The sequence below is a fragment of the Aedes aegypti genome, chromosome 3, assembly GCF_002204515.2.
Source record: "Aedes aegypti strain LVP_AGWG chromosome 3, AaegL5.0 Primary Assembly, whole genome shotgun sequence".
In the NCBI taxonomy this organism is placed as follows: Eukaryota; Metazoa; Arthropoda; class Insecta; order Diptera; family Culicidae; genus Aedes; species Aedes aegypti.
In genome coordinates, this window is record NC_035109.1 from 275,008,203 (window position 1) to 275,029,640 (window position 21,438).

General features: G+C 35.7%; 1 protein-coding gene and 1 pseudogene across 2 annotated transcripts; both read right to left on the bottom strand.

The window, feature by feature from the left end:
- Window positions 1-6,299: 6,299 nt before the first annotated feature.
- Window positions 6,300-8,428, bottom strand: LOC23687767. 2 transcript variants are annotated; one of them, XM_011494816.2, is made up of 4 exons: window positions 8,256-8,427; window positions 7,485-8,199; window positions 7,223-7,424; window positions 6,300-7,146 (listed from the first exon to the last, which is right to left on the bottom strand). In XM_011494816.2, exons 1-4 carry the CDS (start codon window positions 8,380-8,382, stop codon window positions 6,916-6,918), a joined length of 1,275 nt encoding a protein of 424 aa, XP_011493118.2. In that variant the 5' UTR covers window positions 8,383-8,427; the 3' UTR covers window positions 6,300-6,915. The 2 variants fall into 2 exon arrangements, with proteins under 2 accessions (XP_011493118.2, XP_021709296.1); XM_021853604.1 differs by lacking the exon at window positions 7,485-8,199 and having other exon boundaries at window positions 7,223-7,308; window positions 8,256-8,428.
- An 11,448-nt stretch (window positions 8,429-19,876) lies between these two features.
- LOC5565508 lies at window positions 19,877-20,969 on the bottom strand (annotated as a pseudogene).
- Between the last annotated feature and the right edge of the window lie 469 nt (window positions 20,970-21,438).

Genomic DNA, 21,438 nt, shown 5'->3' on the forward strand with positions numbered 1-21,438 from the left:
CGAAAAATGTTTATTTGAACTTGTTACGTGGAGGGTCATTCCGAGCAATGTTACCCCGTTCACGGTACTGATAAAAAAATATGAAATAATCGTTTAAATCAATAAATTTCTTCACAATAAATGATACATAAGTTTGGTAAAGTTAGTTGATGGCAAACTTCTCAGGTCAATCGAGGAACGTATGACGTGAAACCTTATTCTAATGATGATCTTTTCAGCACTAAGGATAGTTTATCATCATACATAAAAACGTTAGAAGCTCGCTCACTATTTACATCTTGTTTACTTTAAAAGCATGGTGTTAGCTTGATTTATTGACTGTTAATAGTGTGAGTGAAGTTGTTGAACGAAAACGATTCAGTGAATATTATGATTTTTAGACAACAAGGTACGAGTATATAGAACCGTTTCAGAATAGTGGGGCATTTAAAAATGCTTCAATTATGGCAAACAATTAGTAAAAATTGTTCGGCATAACTCGTACCGTCGATGGGGGTGACAATGGGTCTGGGGGGTGAGAATGGCTCAAAACGGAAAAATATTATTTATGAAATATTTCAGCTAATAACGCTGATATTACTAAAATTTATAATTCATATGTTAGGAAACATATTTTACACATAATTAATCACAATATGCTTTTTAAAAAATATCGAATTCTTCCGAAAGAGGTGCACTTTGCGAAAAAGGACTACGTGATTATTGAGCTGATATCGAATTCAGGTTAACTTCTGCGTTCATGAGTCCTCTCATGGCGTAGTGGTTAACGCGCCCCAACTAGAGATCAGGGAGTCGTGAGTTCGATTCTCACTGAGAAGACGTGTAACTTTTTCGCAAATCTTCACATCAATTTGTCCATCTAATCCAATTGCAAATTATATGTAATGTTTAGCTTTTCGGTAGTTGTTAAACTTCCACTCGGCTGGTTAGCCGTAAACCACGATTCATAATTAAAAAACAAGTAAGAAATAGTAGTTTTTGTTTAATATATCAACAAACTTATATGTTGAAACTAGACAAAATTTACAATATTAAATTTCTCCTGTGCAAAGTATAATGCTTGTACTTTATTCTCTTTTGTTATATTAGTAGAAGGTTGAAAGTCTTTTCAATACACTTCACACGTATTTTCCGGAATCTATTTGATTTTTCCACAAAAAAAAAACATTTTTTTCGGTACGGTGACTAAAACATTAAAATTGGGTGTGAGATTGGGTCAGGGAAGAGCGATGGTGAATGAAATCACAAGTCTACTTTTTGTCGTTTTACGGTGCCATGTGTACTCTTTCTTCATTGAGATGGGTTTATTCAATCTATATACAGCATCGCTGAAACATCAAACAAGTCTAGTTGAGGATTCCGTGCATTCAACAACAATGCAACGCATTTTGACAACCTCTGAAACCAGCAACTGTTTTACGTGCGCAACAATATCATAATATTTTATCGAATGGATTTTTTTTAATTTAATTATTAATTAGTGTTTTCATATTATCTAAACAACTCACGGAAATACAAATGAGCTGGATCGCTGAAATACCGGGATTATGACGTCAACATCTGCCTAAAATTTCGTGGCATGTCGCACCGAAATTTAACAACTTGCAAAGGTTTAAAATAATCACTGTTTATGTAAACTTTTGGGGAAACTGAATATGCTTTATGGCAATGGGAATTAGACTTTGAAGACAATTTGAGGGAAAAACAAGAAAATTTGTGTAAACTTGACGATAAATGCTGGGTTCACATATTTTTTCTCATAGGTCTCCAATATTTTGCTATAATTGTTCTTTAAAGTGGGTTAATTATACTTGTGAAACATCTTAGATGTCTTTTCGTCTTTTTTGCATCGTTTTTCATCAATATTTTTCAGCTGTGAATGGTTTTGCAACCATATTCTCAATAACAAGTTATTTCAATTACAGTCACCCAATGTCACCCCCTCTATGGGGTGAGATTGGGTCATTTTTCATTCACTTTATTTTTTTTGACAGTTGTTAAAGTATTATCAAAGTACATACACACCAAATTTGAAGTTTATTGGAGTTAAATTGCGATAGTTATTCAATAAATAAATCGTATATATTCTTTTTTGACCCATTCTTACCCCCAACGACGGTATCGTACGAATCTGTGGAGCTCAAAGCGAAACACTAATTGATAATTCATGGGTTTGCATGAGAAACAGTCCGAGCAACTTCCGGATAAACCCAGAAAAGCTTTCCCCTTGTCTGAAAGTTTTGTTACAAAAATATGTTCACGTTTGGCGGTTAAACATTAAACTTTGAAAATGCTTTGCATTTTTTAATCCGACTTTTTGAATGAAAAGCAAATGGGAAATGGGCTATATGAAACTGATGTCTTGGCAAGGGATGTACAAGATTAGCATTATGCTGTCATTGCATTCCGACGGCACTGCAGCAGCGTCTTCGAAAACATCCCCAAATTGCCATGATGTCGATTATTCGTAATCAGTCAGATATTGTATGATGCTACGAGATAAATTAAAAGATAATAGCAAGTATGTGGTAAGCACATTAGTAAATATTTCACAAATAACTCTTTAGTACACATTTGTTGGCCCTGAAAAGGCCGATGTAATTGTTGAATTCGAGTAACACGGACACATTTTGACGGCGCACTGGTTGAAATCCTTCTCGTCCGATGAGGTTTGCGGTGGCGGCTTCTTCGGGGTCTCTTCATCGCGGTGGTCTTTGAAATTTGGTGGGGTTTTGCTTAGGAGCTGCCTTCTTTTTCTCCTTTTTCTTCTCGGATGCCAGCCATAGCCACAGTCTCCAGGGATTTCACTTTACTTTTGCCAATCTTGCAATCTAGCCGACATCGCAGTTGTAGTTTCCGCCGAAGTATTTCTCGATCACCTGCAGGGAGGACCCGTTCCGTTCGTTTAGGGCTGCGATGGCGGCCACAACCATTTCATTCTTCTGTGGACTGCTTCCTCTACTTCTTCTTGGCGGCTGTAGCGGTGATGGATTTGGCTTCGGAGGGCTTCTTCTCTCGGTCGGTTGACGGTCAGTTTGATTTGAGCGAAGCAAGACGAACGAGGGGGTCCTTCGCTATTGCTGTCTGTGCCTGAGAAGCACGCCCGGTCAGAGCAAGCCGATCTGTTGCCTGCTGAGATGCGATCCAAGCGGAGACGTTAACTTTTTTCTAGCACCACTATTTAAAGATTTGCTTGAAATCAACATTCTCTTTTAAAACAGTTATTAAACTATTTGGACAGGTATGTGGGATTCAGTAAGTGAACGACATGAACCTTTGATGCCTTGTCTTCCGATTGAGGTGCTAATCAAGGAATTTCGTTAAGCCATCAAAAAGTTATAAACGATTAAAATATTTCATGCCAACGTAACGCTCTTGGTTATGAAATTCCGATTTCACTCCTGTATAGAGAAGAAAGACGTAGTCCTACGTCAAAATGAAGCATAAGCTTGATAATATTTTTAGTAAATTTGTGTTTATTGACGAGTTTGAAAAAGTTGCAATACTATATTTATTGCAGAAGATTCTTTCTGTGCGGTATTTTTCCAGTACTATTGGAATTTAGAGTTACAGTATCGTAGAACCGATACTCGTGAAAAGGGATCGGTACTATTAACCCTTGTACTCATGGTGTTATAGCTTACGAGAGGTTGGGTGGTCTTCATATATTGGTGAGTGAATAACTAGCCGGATTAGTTAAAATTCACACAAATAAAGTATAAATTAAAAATTTTGGCGTTTTTAAGGTGACTATAGAACAAAGCCACACCTCAAATTTTCAAGAGCACAAGACTTGAGAACCAAACAGCGCTCCGCGTTGAAAATTTATCTCATTGGTCACCACCAGCAAGCAAGTAATTTGATTGATTTTCAACGCGAACTGTTGTCAGATTCTCCAGTCTTGTGCAATTAAAAAATTCAAAGTTTGGCTTCGTTTTATAATCACCTTAAATATGTGAATGAACCCAATGTTGTGTTGGCCTGTAGGATGTGCATCGTAAAACTTCTTCATTTAATGATACCATAAACGATTTAATCCATTCATGATACACTAGACAAAAATTGTAATTTGTCCACATTTAGTTAAAATATGGTGCAAAGAGTAGTGTTTGATCCGTTGAATCTGTTGCATGCTCCTTTGTGGGTGAGCGACGGAATTCGGATCGTGTCCGGTTTGCATAGTAATCGGTATCGATTATTCGTGTATACGTTCACGTAATAATTTAAAAACATAACTTTATCGTTTACCAAAACGAATCCTTTCCCATATCCAAACTCCCAGTGTTTCCCTGTGGAAGTGCAGAGGACTCCTCGGCTTCCATAAAGCAAGTAACACGTCAAAATTTCCCTCCCATTCCCAAATTGACCAGCATTCGGACGCAGCCGGCGCCGGTATTGTTTGTTATAATAATGAGAGCACCAGTACTTACACATTGAAGATGTTACTGATCCCGAGTAGCATCTGTTGGTTCCCTGTGTAAGTACAGCTGTTCTTGCAATAACGGAGTAGCAACTGCGGGCGGTCAATCATGCTCATGCTCATGCTCTTTTAGTTAAAATATGGTGCAAAATATATTCATACTTTCAACTGATGCTTGTATTCAATCATTTTCGCGTGATTAAATAAGTTTAAATTTCAACTCAATTTTTATTTTTCACCTTTTTCTTCAAAATCACTAAGAGGTCATTCAAATATTACGCAACGCAACAAGGAGAGGGAGGGGGTCATGCATAATGTTACAGTTACATACAAAAATTGGCAAATTTATCGTTGGGTAATATTTGAATGGTCTCTAAGCAGGATGGCAATTTTCGTTCATTAATGCTGTTTTGTACCATATTTTAAAGTTTGACAACATTTCGACTCGTTTTCAAAAAAATATTTACTCCCTTCAACCCATCATTATGTTTACACAACATTTTGGGGTAAATGTTACATCCAATCACTTTATTACTTCTTAGTGTAGCTTATCAATTGCGCCGGATGGCTTTTAAGTTCATTTTGTGCAACTCATTTAACAGTTCATAATTGGCACACTTTTGTGGCGATTGCCAGGAACATTATTGGCATAATTGGTACAAAGACAACGATTTTGAAAACACATTTTTAGAAGTTTCAAGACAATTTATTACTAAAACTATTCGTTCTCGGATTTCTACGTCCGTACACTACCTACCTGAAACTGGTATTTAACATCAACATTATGCTTACGTTTAAGAAACGCTACCAAAATCTTATTTTTATTCATACTGTTGACATATTGCTCCCATAATTGGTACACCTATCCTAATGGCCGCCTTGGCTCATACGTACAAAAGAAGAAGGTCAGTCAATCTTGTTCCGAGGACGCGAATAAGAGACAAATAGATGTTCGGAATATAAGTCATGCTTGGTGTTTTAGACAAAACGGTATATGTATGTCATATTCTTTTAGTTACCGTTTGGAATCATATTCCGAACTCTTATGGCATACTATTATTGTCATGAATCAACACAAATAGGCAAAAAAAGTATTTGATTCGGAATTGTATTTATATTTTCCAGCATCCAACTTGGATTATGTGCCCTTTACAATCAAATTTATTCTTTGGTGGTCTGGCCAGTATCATTTCCTTGTTCAACTAAAATCAGCGCACGGTCCAAGACGACACCCTTTGCTTTTAGGCAGCTAATTACATTCACCACGTGAAAGTGAGAGCGAGAGTGTTGTTTTTTTTTCTCAAGTCATTTGCTTTGCATTGAACAACAATAAGTTGGTACTCGCGAAGAGATAAACGTCCCTTCACCCCAAATGCGAGACGTCGCGCAGAATTTCGGCAATGACCTTGAAGAAACCGGAGACCACGCGAGACAACCGAAATTAGGCGCGGTCTTGCAACCGCGGTTGTCTTTGCCAAAATTAACGACAATCGTCGAGTCGTCCGAGCGAGAATTTACCGTTGGCAGACTGGGAAGAGAACCATTCTTGTCTGTATGGGTTTGGTGCAAGATTTGAATGCTTTTAAATTTAATTCGCGATATCGCTTGAAGGCAGACAGGCGCGAATCGTTAGTATTAGTGGAGAAATTTTGGGCGATCGTAACCAAAGACAAACGTTTAAAAACAAACCGGTTATTTGTGGTGACCCGTCTGACCGGCAAGAAGCATTCTTCTCAGCATATTTTATCTTGTATTAGAAATGTGTCTACACTTGTGGCCTAAATGGACATTAGCAAGCTTTGAAAACATTCTACTTTCGATTTGTTGTGTACTGATAAACATTCAAATTCTCAATTGCAAGTATTGATCAACTTCCCAATTTTCACCCAAAGAAACAATTTCGGCTCTAAGAAATGTTACTTAGAGCTATTTTATTCAGCATAGATTTGACGTTACATTTGATTTTATTTAAAAGAAAAATAAAAAAATAAACTTTTAGCTTTTTTTTTACCCAGAAAGGGAGAATCTATGATATAACAACAATTTTAATAACATATTGTATTACATGTTTATTCAATGATCTAACCTTGGCTGTTCAGTAGGATTTACGTTATAAGTACCATCAATATTTTTTTTTTTTTCCAATATTTAAGTTATTGATTATCCCCTTAACATGCAGAAATGCTTGTTCAGCGTTTTTTTTTAACAAGGTTGTATAACGAGTAATTATTCAATGGTCGAAGAAAAGTTATATAAGTCTTTGTTGCCTATGATCAACATCGGTACTAAGCATTGACAATTACTACACATATTCACGAGCAAAAGCTGCAAACTGTTTTCTGTAAATAGAAATTTAATACTAACTTGTTCATTCGACAATTGAGTTGAAGATTATATAATGATATGCATTTTTCAATATACAATAATAAAGCTACCTAAAAAAATCGTATTGTGCAATAAATGAGCACGTTCCTATAAAGCTACCCTATGCAGTCCTAGATAATGTTCAAAAGAAACGTGATCACAGAGTAAGATACATTCAGCAGATTTCCAAACAACTCTACAGATATTATTGATAAACCCCCGCAGCTAAATTGAGCACTGGATTGAGTTCGAATCATCATAATCATCAACATTGTTCGCAGTTCGATATACTTCAGGTGATGCTCCGCGGGGTGTGGTATTGCAGTTATTAGCTGCATGATGTTTAATGCAATTAGTTCGTTCTGAAAATGTTCAGTGGTAATTTATAGGTATATTCCTTCGTATTAAAAACTGTGTCAGTATACAAAATCAACTCACCACTTCCTGAAAAGAACTGATAACCCAGCACCAAAAGTAGCATTTGGCAAAGTATGCCGTTAACGCCATCAGTATCATAGCGGATCCTATGGAGAAATCGGTTTGAAGAATCACAAAAATATAAGTTCCAATCAAAGCCATGGCGTGAAAGTAGAGAACGAAGAAGAACAACTCCACTAATGGTTTGAAATCCTGAATTTTTCTAAAACATTCATAAAAAACAATTGATTAAGTTTACTGTAAATGATGATGATTCTTATACTCAAGCAACTCAATGTGACGCATGATTTTCTGCGGTATATGTTGTTGTAGATTCTTGAAGACAACTTCTTCACTATCTTTACGTTGATATGTTTCTGAATCAGGGAATTGCTGAAATACGGTTGGTCGAGCACGATCCACAGTATTACCAAGATCGTTTGCAAAAACTAGTAATTCTGTTTTGAATCCTTCAAGTATTGATGTTAGGAGTACCGTACCACAAATAATTTTACAAGGCCATGGTGGAGAAATTGTGAATTTGAAAATATATGATAACACACTTGAAAATGCGATCCAACTTGGTAAGGCAAATAATTCATCGATCTGCTTATTCGGAATTGTCATCATAAGAATCATATTCAAAGCTACCATCCCGGTTGCACCACACATTATTTGCACCTTTCGGAAAAACGTTTTTCTTGTTCCGGGTTCAAAGACTTCGTCAGATACTATTGTCATCCGCTTGTTGATAAAATTTTGAGCATCTTGAATTTTTTCCGAGTTTCGAGCGACTATCAAATCTTTAACGTGTCCCATCACAACTTCCAGAGCAATCATGACGAACCATGAAAATTCACTGAAATTGTTTCGTCGATCTAGATGAGCAAACGCGTTCATTATCACATAGATGCTGTGATAGTAACACATCCAACGGTACACTTTCCAGAAGGGCAGCATTCGCTTTTGATTGTGATTTTTTGGCACGAATCTTGTCCCTGATAAAATGAGATTTGGTCACAAACACATACACATTGAAGCGAATCAAGCTTACCAGCAAATACCGCAACATAATCGAGTAAACGGAAATAATCATCTCCAGCCTCATCATGCCATATGAACTTTTTCATACAACTCCAATCCCGTAGTAATTTTACTTTCAGTGATTTTACGTGCACCATTTCCAACCTTAGTGCATTTTGAACTGAAGATTTTAAATGAAGGGTCAAAAGAATGAGTCGTCAATATATCTATCCCATTGTTAATAGAGTCATTTATTTCTCGTTAATGTAAATTACTAGCAACAGAAATATATGATTAGGAAAATTGCCTATTTTTGTGTCAAACAGAAATATTTGTCGATTAAAGGGACTGCAAATCGTTTCATAAGGTGGAGGATTACGAGTTGTCTTTGATGTGCCATTGGGTCAGTTATACGTCACTACCCATTATGGAACGATCTTTTGAAATCTGACGTTACAAGTGTTGAACATATCATACTGGTGATTACCAAAGTGAGCCAATGACCTACAACCTCTGTAATTTTGAGCCATCTTATGATTAAAGAGGAAAACAACTTTAACGTTTACCGTTTTAGAATTAAATTAAACAGTCTCTTGGATACTAACTTTTGTCTTTAAACAACCCTCTGAAACTCTATGTAAAATGACTGCAATGTAATAATTCCCTTACAGGCAAAATTTCAAGTTATTTGTAGGTCGTCATTTCAGGTCAAATTTCAGCCAATTCGGACTACCACAAGCTGAGATACAGCACCCCAACCTTGAGCATTTTGTATGGAAAACCAGCATTTGGTTACTAACGTATGTCACTGACTGTATGCATAATTTATAGCTTGGCTTAGCTTAGATTGACTACACATATCAATGGTTGCTATTCCGTGATTGACCGAAGTCAGTGAAAATGCACAAAGAATCAACTAGAAGTTCGGCTGGGATTGGCCATAATCTTCTTCAATGTGCATAATTCAGTGCCTCTATTTGAACAAGGTCAATAACGGCGCCGGCCACGTCCTTGCAGTCAGGTGGGATTGGGGGAAGGAAGTTAGTGTATAACCTTTGCTATATGGAGACCGTGTTTGCCTCTGCATCTCCACAAAGGTTACTGGGAGGGATGTTTGTTAATAGGAAGGATCGTTGGGTCACAGGATTCACTTTGGTAAGCGATTAGACCATGATAAATAGTTTTTTGTCAAATATAAATATGCTTTTATGAAAATATAATATTTTCATTTGATATGAACAATTTCTATGTAGAGGAAAATTATGCCGACACTTGAGGTGACGAACCATTCAAAGCTTGCTGAACGAATACCCAAATGTAACATTCCCACAGCCTTCAGGACGAAAGCATGTGTTATTATATTTTACTCATTTGAAAAGAAACAAAAAACTCGATTGGTTGGGACATCATAGAACACTCTTATTCTTATGCCGACACTTACAGTGGCGAACCATCCAAAGTTTGTTGAATAAAGTGAACCTTTCGCAAGTTTACACTTGTAGTGTCGAACCATTCAAAGTTTTTTAATTACAAAAATAAAGGTATATAAGAGGTGTTCTGAAAAAAAAAATGTTAAACATAAATAAATCATGAATCAGAGTTTGTGTCGACACTCACAGTGACGAACCATTCATAGTTTGTTGAAAAATCACATCCACATCCCACCATTGTAACGATTAAATGTGCAGTCACACATATTTTACAGATTAGAAATAGTAGCATGAAACGAGCTCACCAATTGATCCGTTATCCTTGACTGAGCAGCCACAATCCACTTTCAGCTTCAAAAATAGGCGCGCCTCCCGAAAAAAAACGGACGACTGCTTGGGCTTTCTTGACGCACTTCCCAGGAGCAAGCGTCAAGGTCGAAAGATCAAAAAGAACGAACCGATCGCGGCACTTTTTAACTTACTCCAACCGAACTCACCGATCACGCCACTTTTTCACTTACTAGACCGACGCGCGACATGTTTGATCCTGCCCTCGTCGCTCGCCCCGGCAAATGCAAGTTTCAAGGTCGAAAGATCAAACAGAACTCACGTATGTCACTGACTGTATGCATAATTTATATGATGAAAATTGACATACAATGCGAGTGTACAGATTTTATTACGAAACAATCTGTAACCTTATATGATTTGGTTTATGATAACAAAGCTGATTTGACAGTTGCTACGGATTAATTCGACTTTCTTTTACGTTGATACGGAACGAAACAAAATGCACTGATAAACTCAGAAAATAGCGTTCTATACGAGGAAATTCATCAATCAAACGATTTCATTCACCATGTTGTGCGAGTGTGATGTAATTCGCACAAGTAAACGACTTTTTACGTAAATTGTAAAGCGACTTCTGGTTGTCTAGGTATTCGTTCATAACATTTAGATGTTTTCAATAAAGTTGTAGAAGTGGCAATTTGATACAACATTGTCAAAGGCACGATTTTTGTATCTCTTATACTTTTTGAGATATAAGCCGTTGTATCTGAATGACCACTACACATCATATTTTTCATCATATCTTTTTTCCAGGATTTTTTAACATTTTTTGTTTCTTATACAAAGTTGTTTGTCACAGAAAAATCCGTGTTTTTGCTGAACATGTCATCACGCTATCTCTCAAAATAACTAGGTTATTCAAAATTTACTATTTTTTCAAGGGGTAGTTTAGACCCCAATACCTGATTCCGGCGCAAAATAGCACAGACAACTCTTACATATTATGAAAGTACCATGAGCGGTTCCACAGAAAATGACGACTTTTTTTCCCAAATCTCATTTTTATATTTTTTGATTTGGATGAAATTTTGCACATGCTTTCTTTATGCCCAAAAATGCCTTTTTGCATCATTGGTTCGCCATTTTGACTCTAGCCTTACTTTTGAAAAGGGCCTAAGGAAAAATTACTTAGAAACGGTTTGTCCGATTAGTTTGGTGTCTTCCGCAAAGTTTTAGGTTATTGTTGGGACTATTTGAAAAAAAAAAATAAACACTGTAAAAAAATGTTGTAATTTTTTATATTTCGAAAATAAATCAATTTTCTCAAAAATCGTATTTAATGATTTATTTATTTTTTTAACGAAACACAACTTCGACATTCAACATTGTGATATTTTGATATGTAATTATCAAGAAAATGTGGTACAAAATGTACACAATAATGGAACACAAATATACCTGATGTTTTCTTAAAGTACAGCACGTTGGTATATTTTTGTGGTCGGACAGATACGTACCTAATATTTGATTCAAGTACCCATGTTGGTATAAAAAGAGCTGATGCAGCAAAGACACAAGCAAGTGATAATCAAGTGAAAAGTAAAAGATAGCTTAGAACAATCATATATATAATATCCCAGAGTTGTCTGTCTGTCAGTAACGCTTTGAAATATTTCATCGAAAAGTTTCATTGATCACTACAACAGCAATTTAGAGCACTACAACGGTACATTTTAATATTAGAACAACACAATTGCAAATTGTGTAGTATTACAATAGCTCTTTGGCAGAATATTCTGGAGTTTTCTGGAACTTTGTTCATACCAATTCGTAGAATATTTTCGAACATTTCATCATTGTCGTCTGATTTGAAATTTGGTTGGTGATCAAAACGTCAATAAATCAACTTCAAGCAAATTTTAGTTCAGTCGAACTTTTATCGGGTGTGAGTTGAAAATGTGAAACGGTTTCTCCAGTTCCATCTCAGGTTTAAAAACGAGTTTGACATATGTATAAGCAGAATAAACATAAATGAGATGAATGTGCGCCAAATATTCGAGTTTTATTAATTTACATTGAAACCTCCAAAAGTTGATGCTCAATGACTCGATATCGACTCATGGATGCAAACTTAATACAAAATTTATGCTTACTATGATGATTACTTAAAACATTCCTGTTCCATGACATGGTATTTGGGGTGGTCCATTAATTACGTAAGGGTTTATGGGGGGAGGGGGGGTTGAAGATTTCTTACGCGCCATACAAATTATTTTTGGTTTTCACACAAAAAATCTTACCATGGGGGTAGGGGGGTTGAAAAACCGCTAAAATTGTCTTACGTAATTAATGGACAGCCCCTTTCTCTGAGTGGATGGTTTTTCCACAACTGTAATTTTGAAACACTACAGCACCTATTTGGGAGGATATGCTTGATTTTTTGGTACGATTCTACTCTCCAATTCATAGAATCTTCTGGAACTTTTGAAATATTTCAGACTAGAACACTACAGCAGTATTGAGGCCACGTGCTCGATGAAGTATTGCCTGAGCATAAATTTAGGCGATTTTGAGGTCATCAGTATCATGCGATTTGAAAGATTATAGGTAGCTTTTCGCTATAGGTTGTGAACCGTTTCACCAATTCGTTTAACTATTAGTTAGTATTTGACATGTTGATTGTTATTTTCCCTCAAATGGTTAAATTGAACTTCGCGGTCAATCCATTTGAGCTTTGACTGTCGAGAAGTTATTTCTGAACAAAGTTGACAGAGAGTTAGTTATTCTCAAATTCTCGGGAGCGGAAAATAACTTTCGAACTGTCAAGTTTAATCATGCTTCAGAGCAGGGTTACTTTCAACCGGAGGAGAAATAACTATCGAGCTGTCAAATTTTAAATAAAAGTTAAACGAATCGGTGAAACGGCTCACACCCTTAAAATTTCGATGGAACGTGGCTAGCCACGTCGGGTAAGCTAGTTAAGTATAAAATGAGCACCATCAACAAAGGTTGTGTAAATGTGTTTTCGAAAAAGTGTTCAAAAAGTTACCGAAATCTCACGGAAAGTAATATTGCCAAATTAGTTGAACTATGATTTGCAGATGAAAATAAACTTAATAAACAATTTAAAATTTGCGATTCATGTCGTTTACAATTGGCCAAAAAGAACAGCATTATCAAGAGGTGATGACTTATCAAGTAGTTAAGAGGAAGATGTTTGCATGGAAGAGGAAACAATAGAAGCATCAGCATCAGCAACTTCAATACAGTCAACGGATTCCAATATGAATATTCCTAGTCAGGAGACATTGGAAGCAATGTCAGCAACTTCAATAGAATCAACGAACTCCAACTTGAATGTTTCTAGTAAGGAGACATTAAAAGCAACGTCAGAAACATCGATTGAGACAACGGATTGCAACGTCCCTGAATACATCCAAAAAGTGAGTATCGATATTTTCAATAAGTCAATATCAAGTATGAACATATCAAGGTGCAGCTTAATGAACAATATTCGAAATCAATAACTATTCAGGGAACACAAAAATACCATTCATTTATTCCAGTTTTCGTAGATAAAATATAAGTTAGGCAATTGGGTCCTAAAATTTTTAATGAATTTTTGTTTTTATTCAATTATACGAAAGAGCATGTTCTTGCAACTACTTTAGCAATTTTTCCAGCTCAAAAAATGGCTATAACATATTTAAAATTGTTAAAAATATGAACTTTGACACTTTTGGTCATGTTTGACGTTCACTTTATCGACAAAAGTACCACAGGGCTTTCAGTTTTAACACTGGGGTTGTTCCTATCTGACATTTTGGAAGGGACACGGTAAACAAAAGATACCCAAAAATTTGAGTTTAAGCCAAGGGGTGTGACAAAATCTCAAAAACAATAAAAAAATGTTTTATTGACATTAACCAACGAAAATCATTTATAAATTGAGTAAACATGTGTTTATAGCCTAAACTTAAGCATTTGGTATCAACATTGGGACAGGGCTTTAGGACCCTATTTTCAAACTGCAATAATAGTAAAAAAATTGTAAACATTATGAAAAAGTAAGAAATCTGTATCAAAATAGGACGCTCCATCATTGTATAAGAACATGAAATAAAATGCTTTCAGAAAAAAATATTCTTTATTTTATCAACTCGAAAAACATCCGAAAACAACCAAAAGTTGTGAATTTTCAGTAAATTTAATTTTAAAAATCTATATCTCGGAAACGGTAGCAATTAGCAATTTTTTTTCATGTACCTTTTTTGTTGCAAATTTTGCGTATTTTCATAAAATCGGGTCGAACAGCATTCAAAAAGTTTTTTTAGACCATATTGAAAAATCAACCTTTTTTTAAAAAAACATATTTTTTTTGTACATGATTTCTCCATCTTTACTCACTGTGCAAAATACTCTATTTTTTGTCTACTTTAAAATATATAAAAAAAAAGGATTTTTGAGAAAATGGATTTTAAGCTTTATTTTCAAAATAAAAAAATACAACATTTTTTTACAGTGTATATTTTTTTCCAGATAGTTCCAACAATAACCTTAAACTTTGCGGAAAACACCAAACCGATCAGACAAATAGTTTCTGAGTTTTATTTTTTTGAAAATTGTTAAGGCTTTTTTTCTTAGGCCCAAAAGTAACTCTAAAGTAACGCTAGGGTAAAAATGGCGAACCGATTTTGGGTATAAAGAAATTTCAGCCAAATCAAAAAATACAAAAGCACACCGACATTCGAATTCAAATGGAACCGCTCGCATATCTTACATTCCGGTAGGCGATAAAAACTTTTGTCTATGAGTTTTTTCATACGTTTTACTATTAAATAAACAAGCCTTATGAATCTGAAATCGGCCTATAACTTCTTTATTTAAAGAGATATAGAGAGTTGTGATGTTCAACAAAAACACGCGTTTTAAGTAATCTAACAACTTTATAGATGACATGAAAAGTGTTAAAAAATAGTACAAGTTATGGACAAAAATGATTTCATATTAAATTTTCCTATACAAATTTCTGCAATTTTTTGTAAAATTTCATAATTCGTTAACGAGACTTTGAGCATTTTTCATGAATTCTACAAAGTTTTCTTAAGGTGAAGATGCATGGAAGCCATACCTAAAGTTTCATCAGCTGAAACTAATAATTTGCGGAGACGATACAAACGTGACAGGTAAATTTTCAACTCATCCGTTCGCGCGCGCGCTGCCTACTGCGATCTCTGGACCAGGTTCAAGAATTCATTCACATACAACGGAATAAATCTCAAAAAGTATGAGCGATAAAAAATTGTCTTCGAAAAAGTTGTTTCAAATTGTTACTTCTACAACTTTGTCGAAGACACCATATGTCAATTTAAATGTTATAAAAAATAGTTTTTCTATCTCACTGCTAGGAGGATTCATCACAAAACTTTTTACATCTAAAGATGCGCTTTAATATACACCCGATTCTGTTTTCGCACGGGAAATGCGTACCGTGTAAAAAAAAATCAGTTCACAATTTCAAAAACCGTGCAAAAAAGTACCGTAAAACGGGGTAACTTTGATAGTTTTTTCGAAGAAAACTTGAATATTTATGCATGCTGTTTCAAAGAATAATAATTTATATTTTTGAAACAAGTACTGGCATCCTAGCTATCGATTGCAGTCGATAGATTTCCAAAAGATTTATTATGAATGGATATATAATTTTTCATATAATCGAAAGTCGGCTTTCTGTTTTGGGGTAACTTTGATAATGAAGTATGAATCGAACAAAATTGAATGAAAAACGAACATTTGTAGGGCATTGCATACCTCTAGGCGTTTAACGATATATGGAAATTTACGACTTAGATTACAAAAATGGTCCCAGTTTGTGAAAATGCTTTTCGCTAAGAGATTTGAGACCGTATTCGAGTACTATGATAACTAGGCTGTCTAAGATAAGTGGCCAACTATTCAAAACCACATCAAATAGTGATCGTAGAACAGATTGTTTGTAAGCGTTTCGAAAATGCTAAAATTGTGTCAATTTTCAATATTCGTATAAAAAGCCTCAAATGTTCTTGATTCAAATGAAAACCGCTCTTACATGAAGTGTCATACTTATATTCTTTAGTTTTGCATTCGTTTTGCTTAACTGATTAACATAAATTATGATATTTCGATTAGTATTTGGTGGATTACGCACTATCAAAGTTACCCGCATTATCAAAGATACCCCGTTTTACGGTACCATCATTTCTCGATGTTTTATGCAAAAATAAGATTTTGGTGAAAAAAAAAATTATGGAAACTTTTTTTGCACGGCCGTGTAATAAATATCCGTGCAAAAACAGCACTACGACGAGCACCTCAATGGGGATTGGTCAGTGCTGAGAACGAAAGACTTCAGGCTCGGAGACTGGAATGTTGAAAAACAACAATGCCGCTGGAGTAGATCACTACCGACCAAGCTGCTTAAATACGGTGGTGATGCACTGGAAGAAGTGCTGCACTGGGTTTTAAGATTTGTGAGCAGGAAGTATGACCGAAGGAGTGGTTAGAAGAAGTCGTGTGTTACTCTATGACACTACCCCGAACGTCACTATCCGAGAGCCGTTACTTGGAATGGGTCACCACATATTTTGTTAAAAATTCCGAAATGGGTGAAAATCGATTAAGGTTAAAACTATATGACAGTTCTCAAGTCAATCGTGGCCCAAAAGGCAGTTATGCCATTGCAGCTGACAGCAATGCTGGCAGTTTTTTATAGCTTGTAAAAATTCGTTAAACGAAAGATTTCATACAATGTTAGGGCAGGATCGTAGCTTCCGGCGGGGAATTGGGGTCACACACGGACGTTTCAGGCTCTACCGGACTTGGTATGGTTTTCGGAACTGAGCACCACAAGATCACTCAATCTTCAAGCACTTTAACTATCACTTAACTTTTATTTGGACTTGGATATTTCGAACTTAACTCGGTAATGGTTTGGATATAACTGATTAGATTTTATTTCATTTACTTCCCTTTTCTACCCTACGTTGTATGAAATCTTTCGTTTAACGAGTTTTTACAAGCTATAAAAAACTGCCAGCATTGCTGTCAGCTGCAATGGCATACCTGCCTTTTGGGCCACGATTGACTTGAGAACTGTCACTATATATTTTTACTCATTTTTTGGGCAAGTGTTTTTAAGTGTGTAAGTTTATTTTTAGAACATGGCAGAAATTAAATAAAACAAGTTTTATATTGTTTAAAAAACAAGTCTATACCGGGAATCGAACCGAGACATGCAACAAACTATCGGAAATGACCTGACATCCCTACTGTTTAGACTATTGGTACACTTCAAGTAAAGGGTGATATAAACTCACTGTTTCTACGTCTTCTCTTCTAATATGCACATGGACTTGGATTTTATATAAATTGCTCCTTCGTCTGAGCTGAAAACACGATCTCACAGTTAGTGACGTATATAAACGACAAACTTACTTGTTCTGGGTAAATTTCCTTCTTACAATAAAACACAATAACATTATGTCCTGCTATCATAAAAATCTATGATATAATTTTGTTATAATGATGAATGTAGCTTAACTTATGTTTCGGTTATAACAAGTTTGTAATAAGATTTGTTCATGATGTGTTATAAAATGAATTGTAACACGTTCTGATACAATCGTGTTATGAATTAATGGAAAAATAATAAATAGTATCTAAATTTCATCTACGTGAGATAATTATATCTCAATATCATATATTTGTGAAATAATTATGATATGATCTGCTAATTGGGTAACGCCAACTTTGTTTTTGATTAACGTCGTTGCGTTGAATTTTACAGTTGTTATTGTACCTGTTTGCCAATGCATGATTAATGGAATTATAGGGAACAATAAATAATTTTGAGTATGAGTAGCCCGTCATTCGTTTTAGCAGCCATGTTGTTTTTGCAGCTAGCAATTTCAAAGTGATAAAACTCAGTCAACATAAGTAATATTGACCCGGAAAAGTGTGACTACTTGCGCTTACATGCAGAAAGTGATACTTTTTCAGCTATGTCAGTGCAAAACCAAATGATGTTCTTTTATTCACAAGTCCATATATGGCCACTTTCCTGAGGGAACCTGGTAACCGAAAGACTTCCGTAACGTAGCCAGTGTAACCAAAAGTGATTGAAATAGTCTCCAACATACTTGGTTCGTAAAATCTTGAAGATTGATGTGTCGCAAGCCCTGCTTCATAACCGGCCCATATATGGCCACTTTCCTGAGGGAACCAGGTGCCCGGAAGACTTCCGGAATGTGGCCAAAGTGACCAAAAATGTCCTAAGTGACCTTTTTTTGATAAATCATGAAGAATGACATGTCGAAATCCAGGTTTCTAAAGCATTTTGTAAGTGGATCATCATCCGGGAAAAAACCTAGCCCACGGTACCCTGGAATAACTCCCGAACCATGTGGCCAATATCATATTCTGTATGACATAGGCAAACTAGAGACGTGACCGGTTCTATTAGTGGTTATTTTTTTAAATTCGGCACAAAAATAACGGAGATATGATTTTTTGAGTCGTTTTACGAATGCTCAAAAGGTATCAAGAGAGGATAAGGGTTATTGTAAATGATACTCAAAAAAGTGCTTGATTTAGTAATTTGGTTGGTTGGTAAATTAATAGCGGTTTTCGCACATTTAAAGACTTTTCAACCCAAAACAGTCAATTGGAAGTAAATCCAAGGAAGTTAGTAAATGATGCACATTTTATGAGATCAAACAATCCATGTTATTCAATAGTAGATTTGCAAACTATCGAGAGATGTCATTGGTTCCCGCATCCAATGTTCCCGAGTCCTCCAGAATTTAATACCTCATTCCATCGACAACTTGTATATAATCAATTAACCGGATTATCTCCTAAGAATCTTCTACAAATGATGCGTTAAGGAAGACCCTTGGTTCTTCGGAAAGTTTTCTGCGCGGGATTCCCGTTAGGTTTACCAGTATCATACAAAAAATCTTACAACACAAAAATAAAAAGTTGTCCTACGTATATCGTTATGTATTTAGATATAAATTCAGTTCACCCACAAACTTTTTCAGAATGAAATTACCAAAAAAACTAAATGAATAGAATTCTTTAAGATCCGCTCGAGCAAAAGATTTCACCGCGAATTCACTATAAATCTGCTGAAAATATCAAAATGAATTAAATCTTACACATTGCCATGTCAATGATATCACAAGAATTTTGTCATAGATCTGGACACGTGAAACAATGAATCCACCAAATGCCTCACAATAAATATACACATCATCAATTTAATAAGGGTATTCACTTAACAGCGTAAAACGCTGCGTAAATCACCCGTATTTGATTATATTAAATCTTTCACAAAATTGCGTAAACTGCACATGAAACATTTCCAGCTGTCAAAAATCGACACAAAATCGATCGAAGAACGCGTTTGTCGTCGTAACAACTATTGTCAGAAGATAAATAAACATTCAAACAAATGATTATCAAAAAGTCCGCGTATGCTTCCGCAACAGAAAAGTATCTAAACTTTGATCGAAATGGGATGACATATATGGGAAATGGGCCAATTAAACATTAGGTGGAAGCGTCTGGATAACAGCTGTTCTAGTCATCTAACCAAGAAGTGGTTCTCAAAACTATGTATCGTCAGTGCAAAAGTTTCCACACATGTTCCATTACGACGCTAATGATGAAAGTAAGTTTACTTGAGCAATTTTTTTAATGGTTGCCCGTTTGCACAAATAAGTCAATTTATTAACGCATCTTTGTTGCATGGAACATGAGTGGATCTGATAATGGATCGATACTGGTGTACTGAAGCTACTTGAAAATATTTTAAACGGGATGTCTCATAATGCGGTATTATCATCGAAAATTTCGTGTTAATGGCATCATATGATATATATCGCTCAGGTTTCGCATGTTCACAAATTGATGATAAAGTCGATAATTTAAGCATTGAACGAAGCCGGATCATTTCATGGAGCATTTTCTCCATATGTTCAAACCTATCGAAAGAGCTGCTATTGGACAAGGATCAGACAAAATTACCTTTTTGTTTTATACGAGCTATAACTTTTGATTTATTAGAACTAACATTGGCTGTACATGTTTCAATAATGCAATTAGAAGCACTGGTTTCACTCCCTAAAAAAGACTGGAACCAACAGCAAAATAAACGGCGGCTCCGAATTCTTCACTTGTAGTAGGTATCTGGTTGGCAGAAAGAGAACAGCTTCCGGTAGCGCTTGTGATGGAATCTTTGCACCAGCAGGAAGCGGATCTTGGAATCGTAGAACTGTTTGATGTGAACACAACGGGTCTTGGAGCTTTTCACCGATTCGACATTGACGATTTTGATGGAGTGGGTAGGGGCACAGTGACGCGAAGGCATGTCGCTGTAGCACTAAGTAAAAGTACGTTATGCGTACCGGAGCAGAAATCGTAACGCAGTCAGACCATGCCTAAGCTCTAGAGGCGCAGTGGAGTCTTCTCCAGGATGCGCTTGACCGAAACGATTTCACTGGTGATCTGCTTGAGCTTACGCAGCTGCCGCAGGAAGTACCAGAAACGGCACTTAGCCACGATCTGGGCCGGTGCGAAGGTTTTGATCTTGAATAGCGAAGCGTTCCGATTCTTCTCGAGCAGCTTACGTGCTTCCTTCAGCACTTTTTAAGCTTTAATTTTGAGTGCGCTTCTTGTAGGAATTTTAATATTTTATACCGCGAACGAAAATGCACAAATTCTTATAAAATGCGAACTGTGTTCAAACAAAAACAAATTCTTGAACGATTTTGGTTGGGTAACTTGATTATAAATTCGTCAACGATGAGTCAAGAAAGGAATTATTTCATTTGAAATATTTCTTATGTCAATATTACGCAGAACCTTAGTTACGCAGCTTTAAGTGAATACCTCTAATTCATTAAGATTTTGTATGTTCTGTGTAGGGAACACAGTTTAAGCCTGGTATTGTATGACTTATTCATATTTCTTTCACCGTTCATTTTTAAATTGGTCAGTTAATTCAAGAATCTGTTTTATATAGCACTCTACACCTTTGTAAAAAAACAGTTCAATTTTCTGAGATGCTTTAGCAGATTGAAACATTATCTGTACCACCGAACAACTGTCAAGAACTTTCATTTATTCATATTCATATCGAAAGATGGTATCACATCATAGCGCTCTTGGATTGAGGATAATATCTCTTCACCATCCAGAGAGGATCTAAGCGATCAGATGAGATTTTTATGCCTGCTTATGCTACACTGAAATTTAAATATTTTTATCTGTGTATAGATGACTAGAAGAATAAATGGAAATAATCTGCGATTAGCACACACAAAAATGAGTAATTCTGGAATAATGAAAATTTTTAGAGTAATACATGTGGAAATAACTGGAGTTTTTTCTTGAACAAATACTGGAGAAATGATCCTATTTACAAAATTTGCCTTTTCACTGCTCTGGACA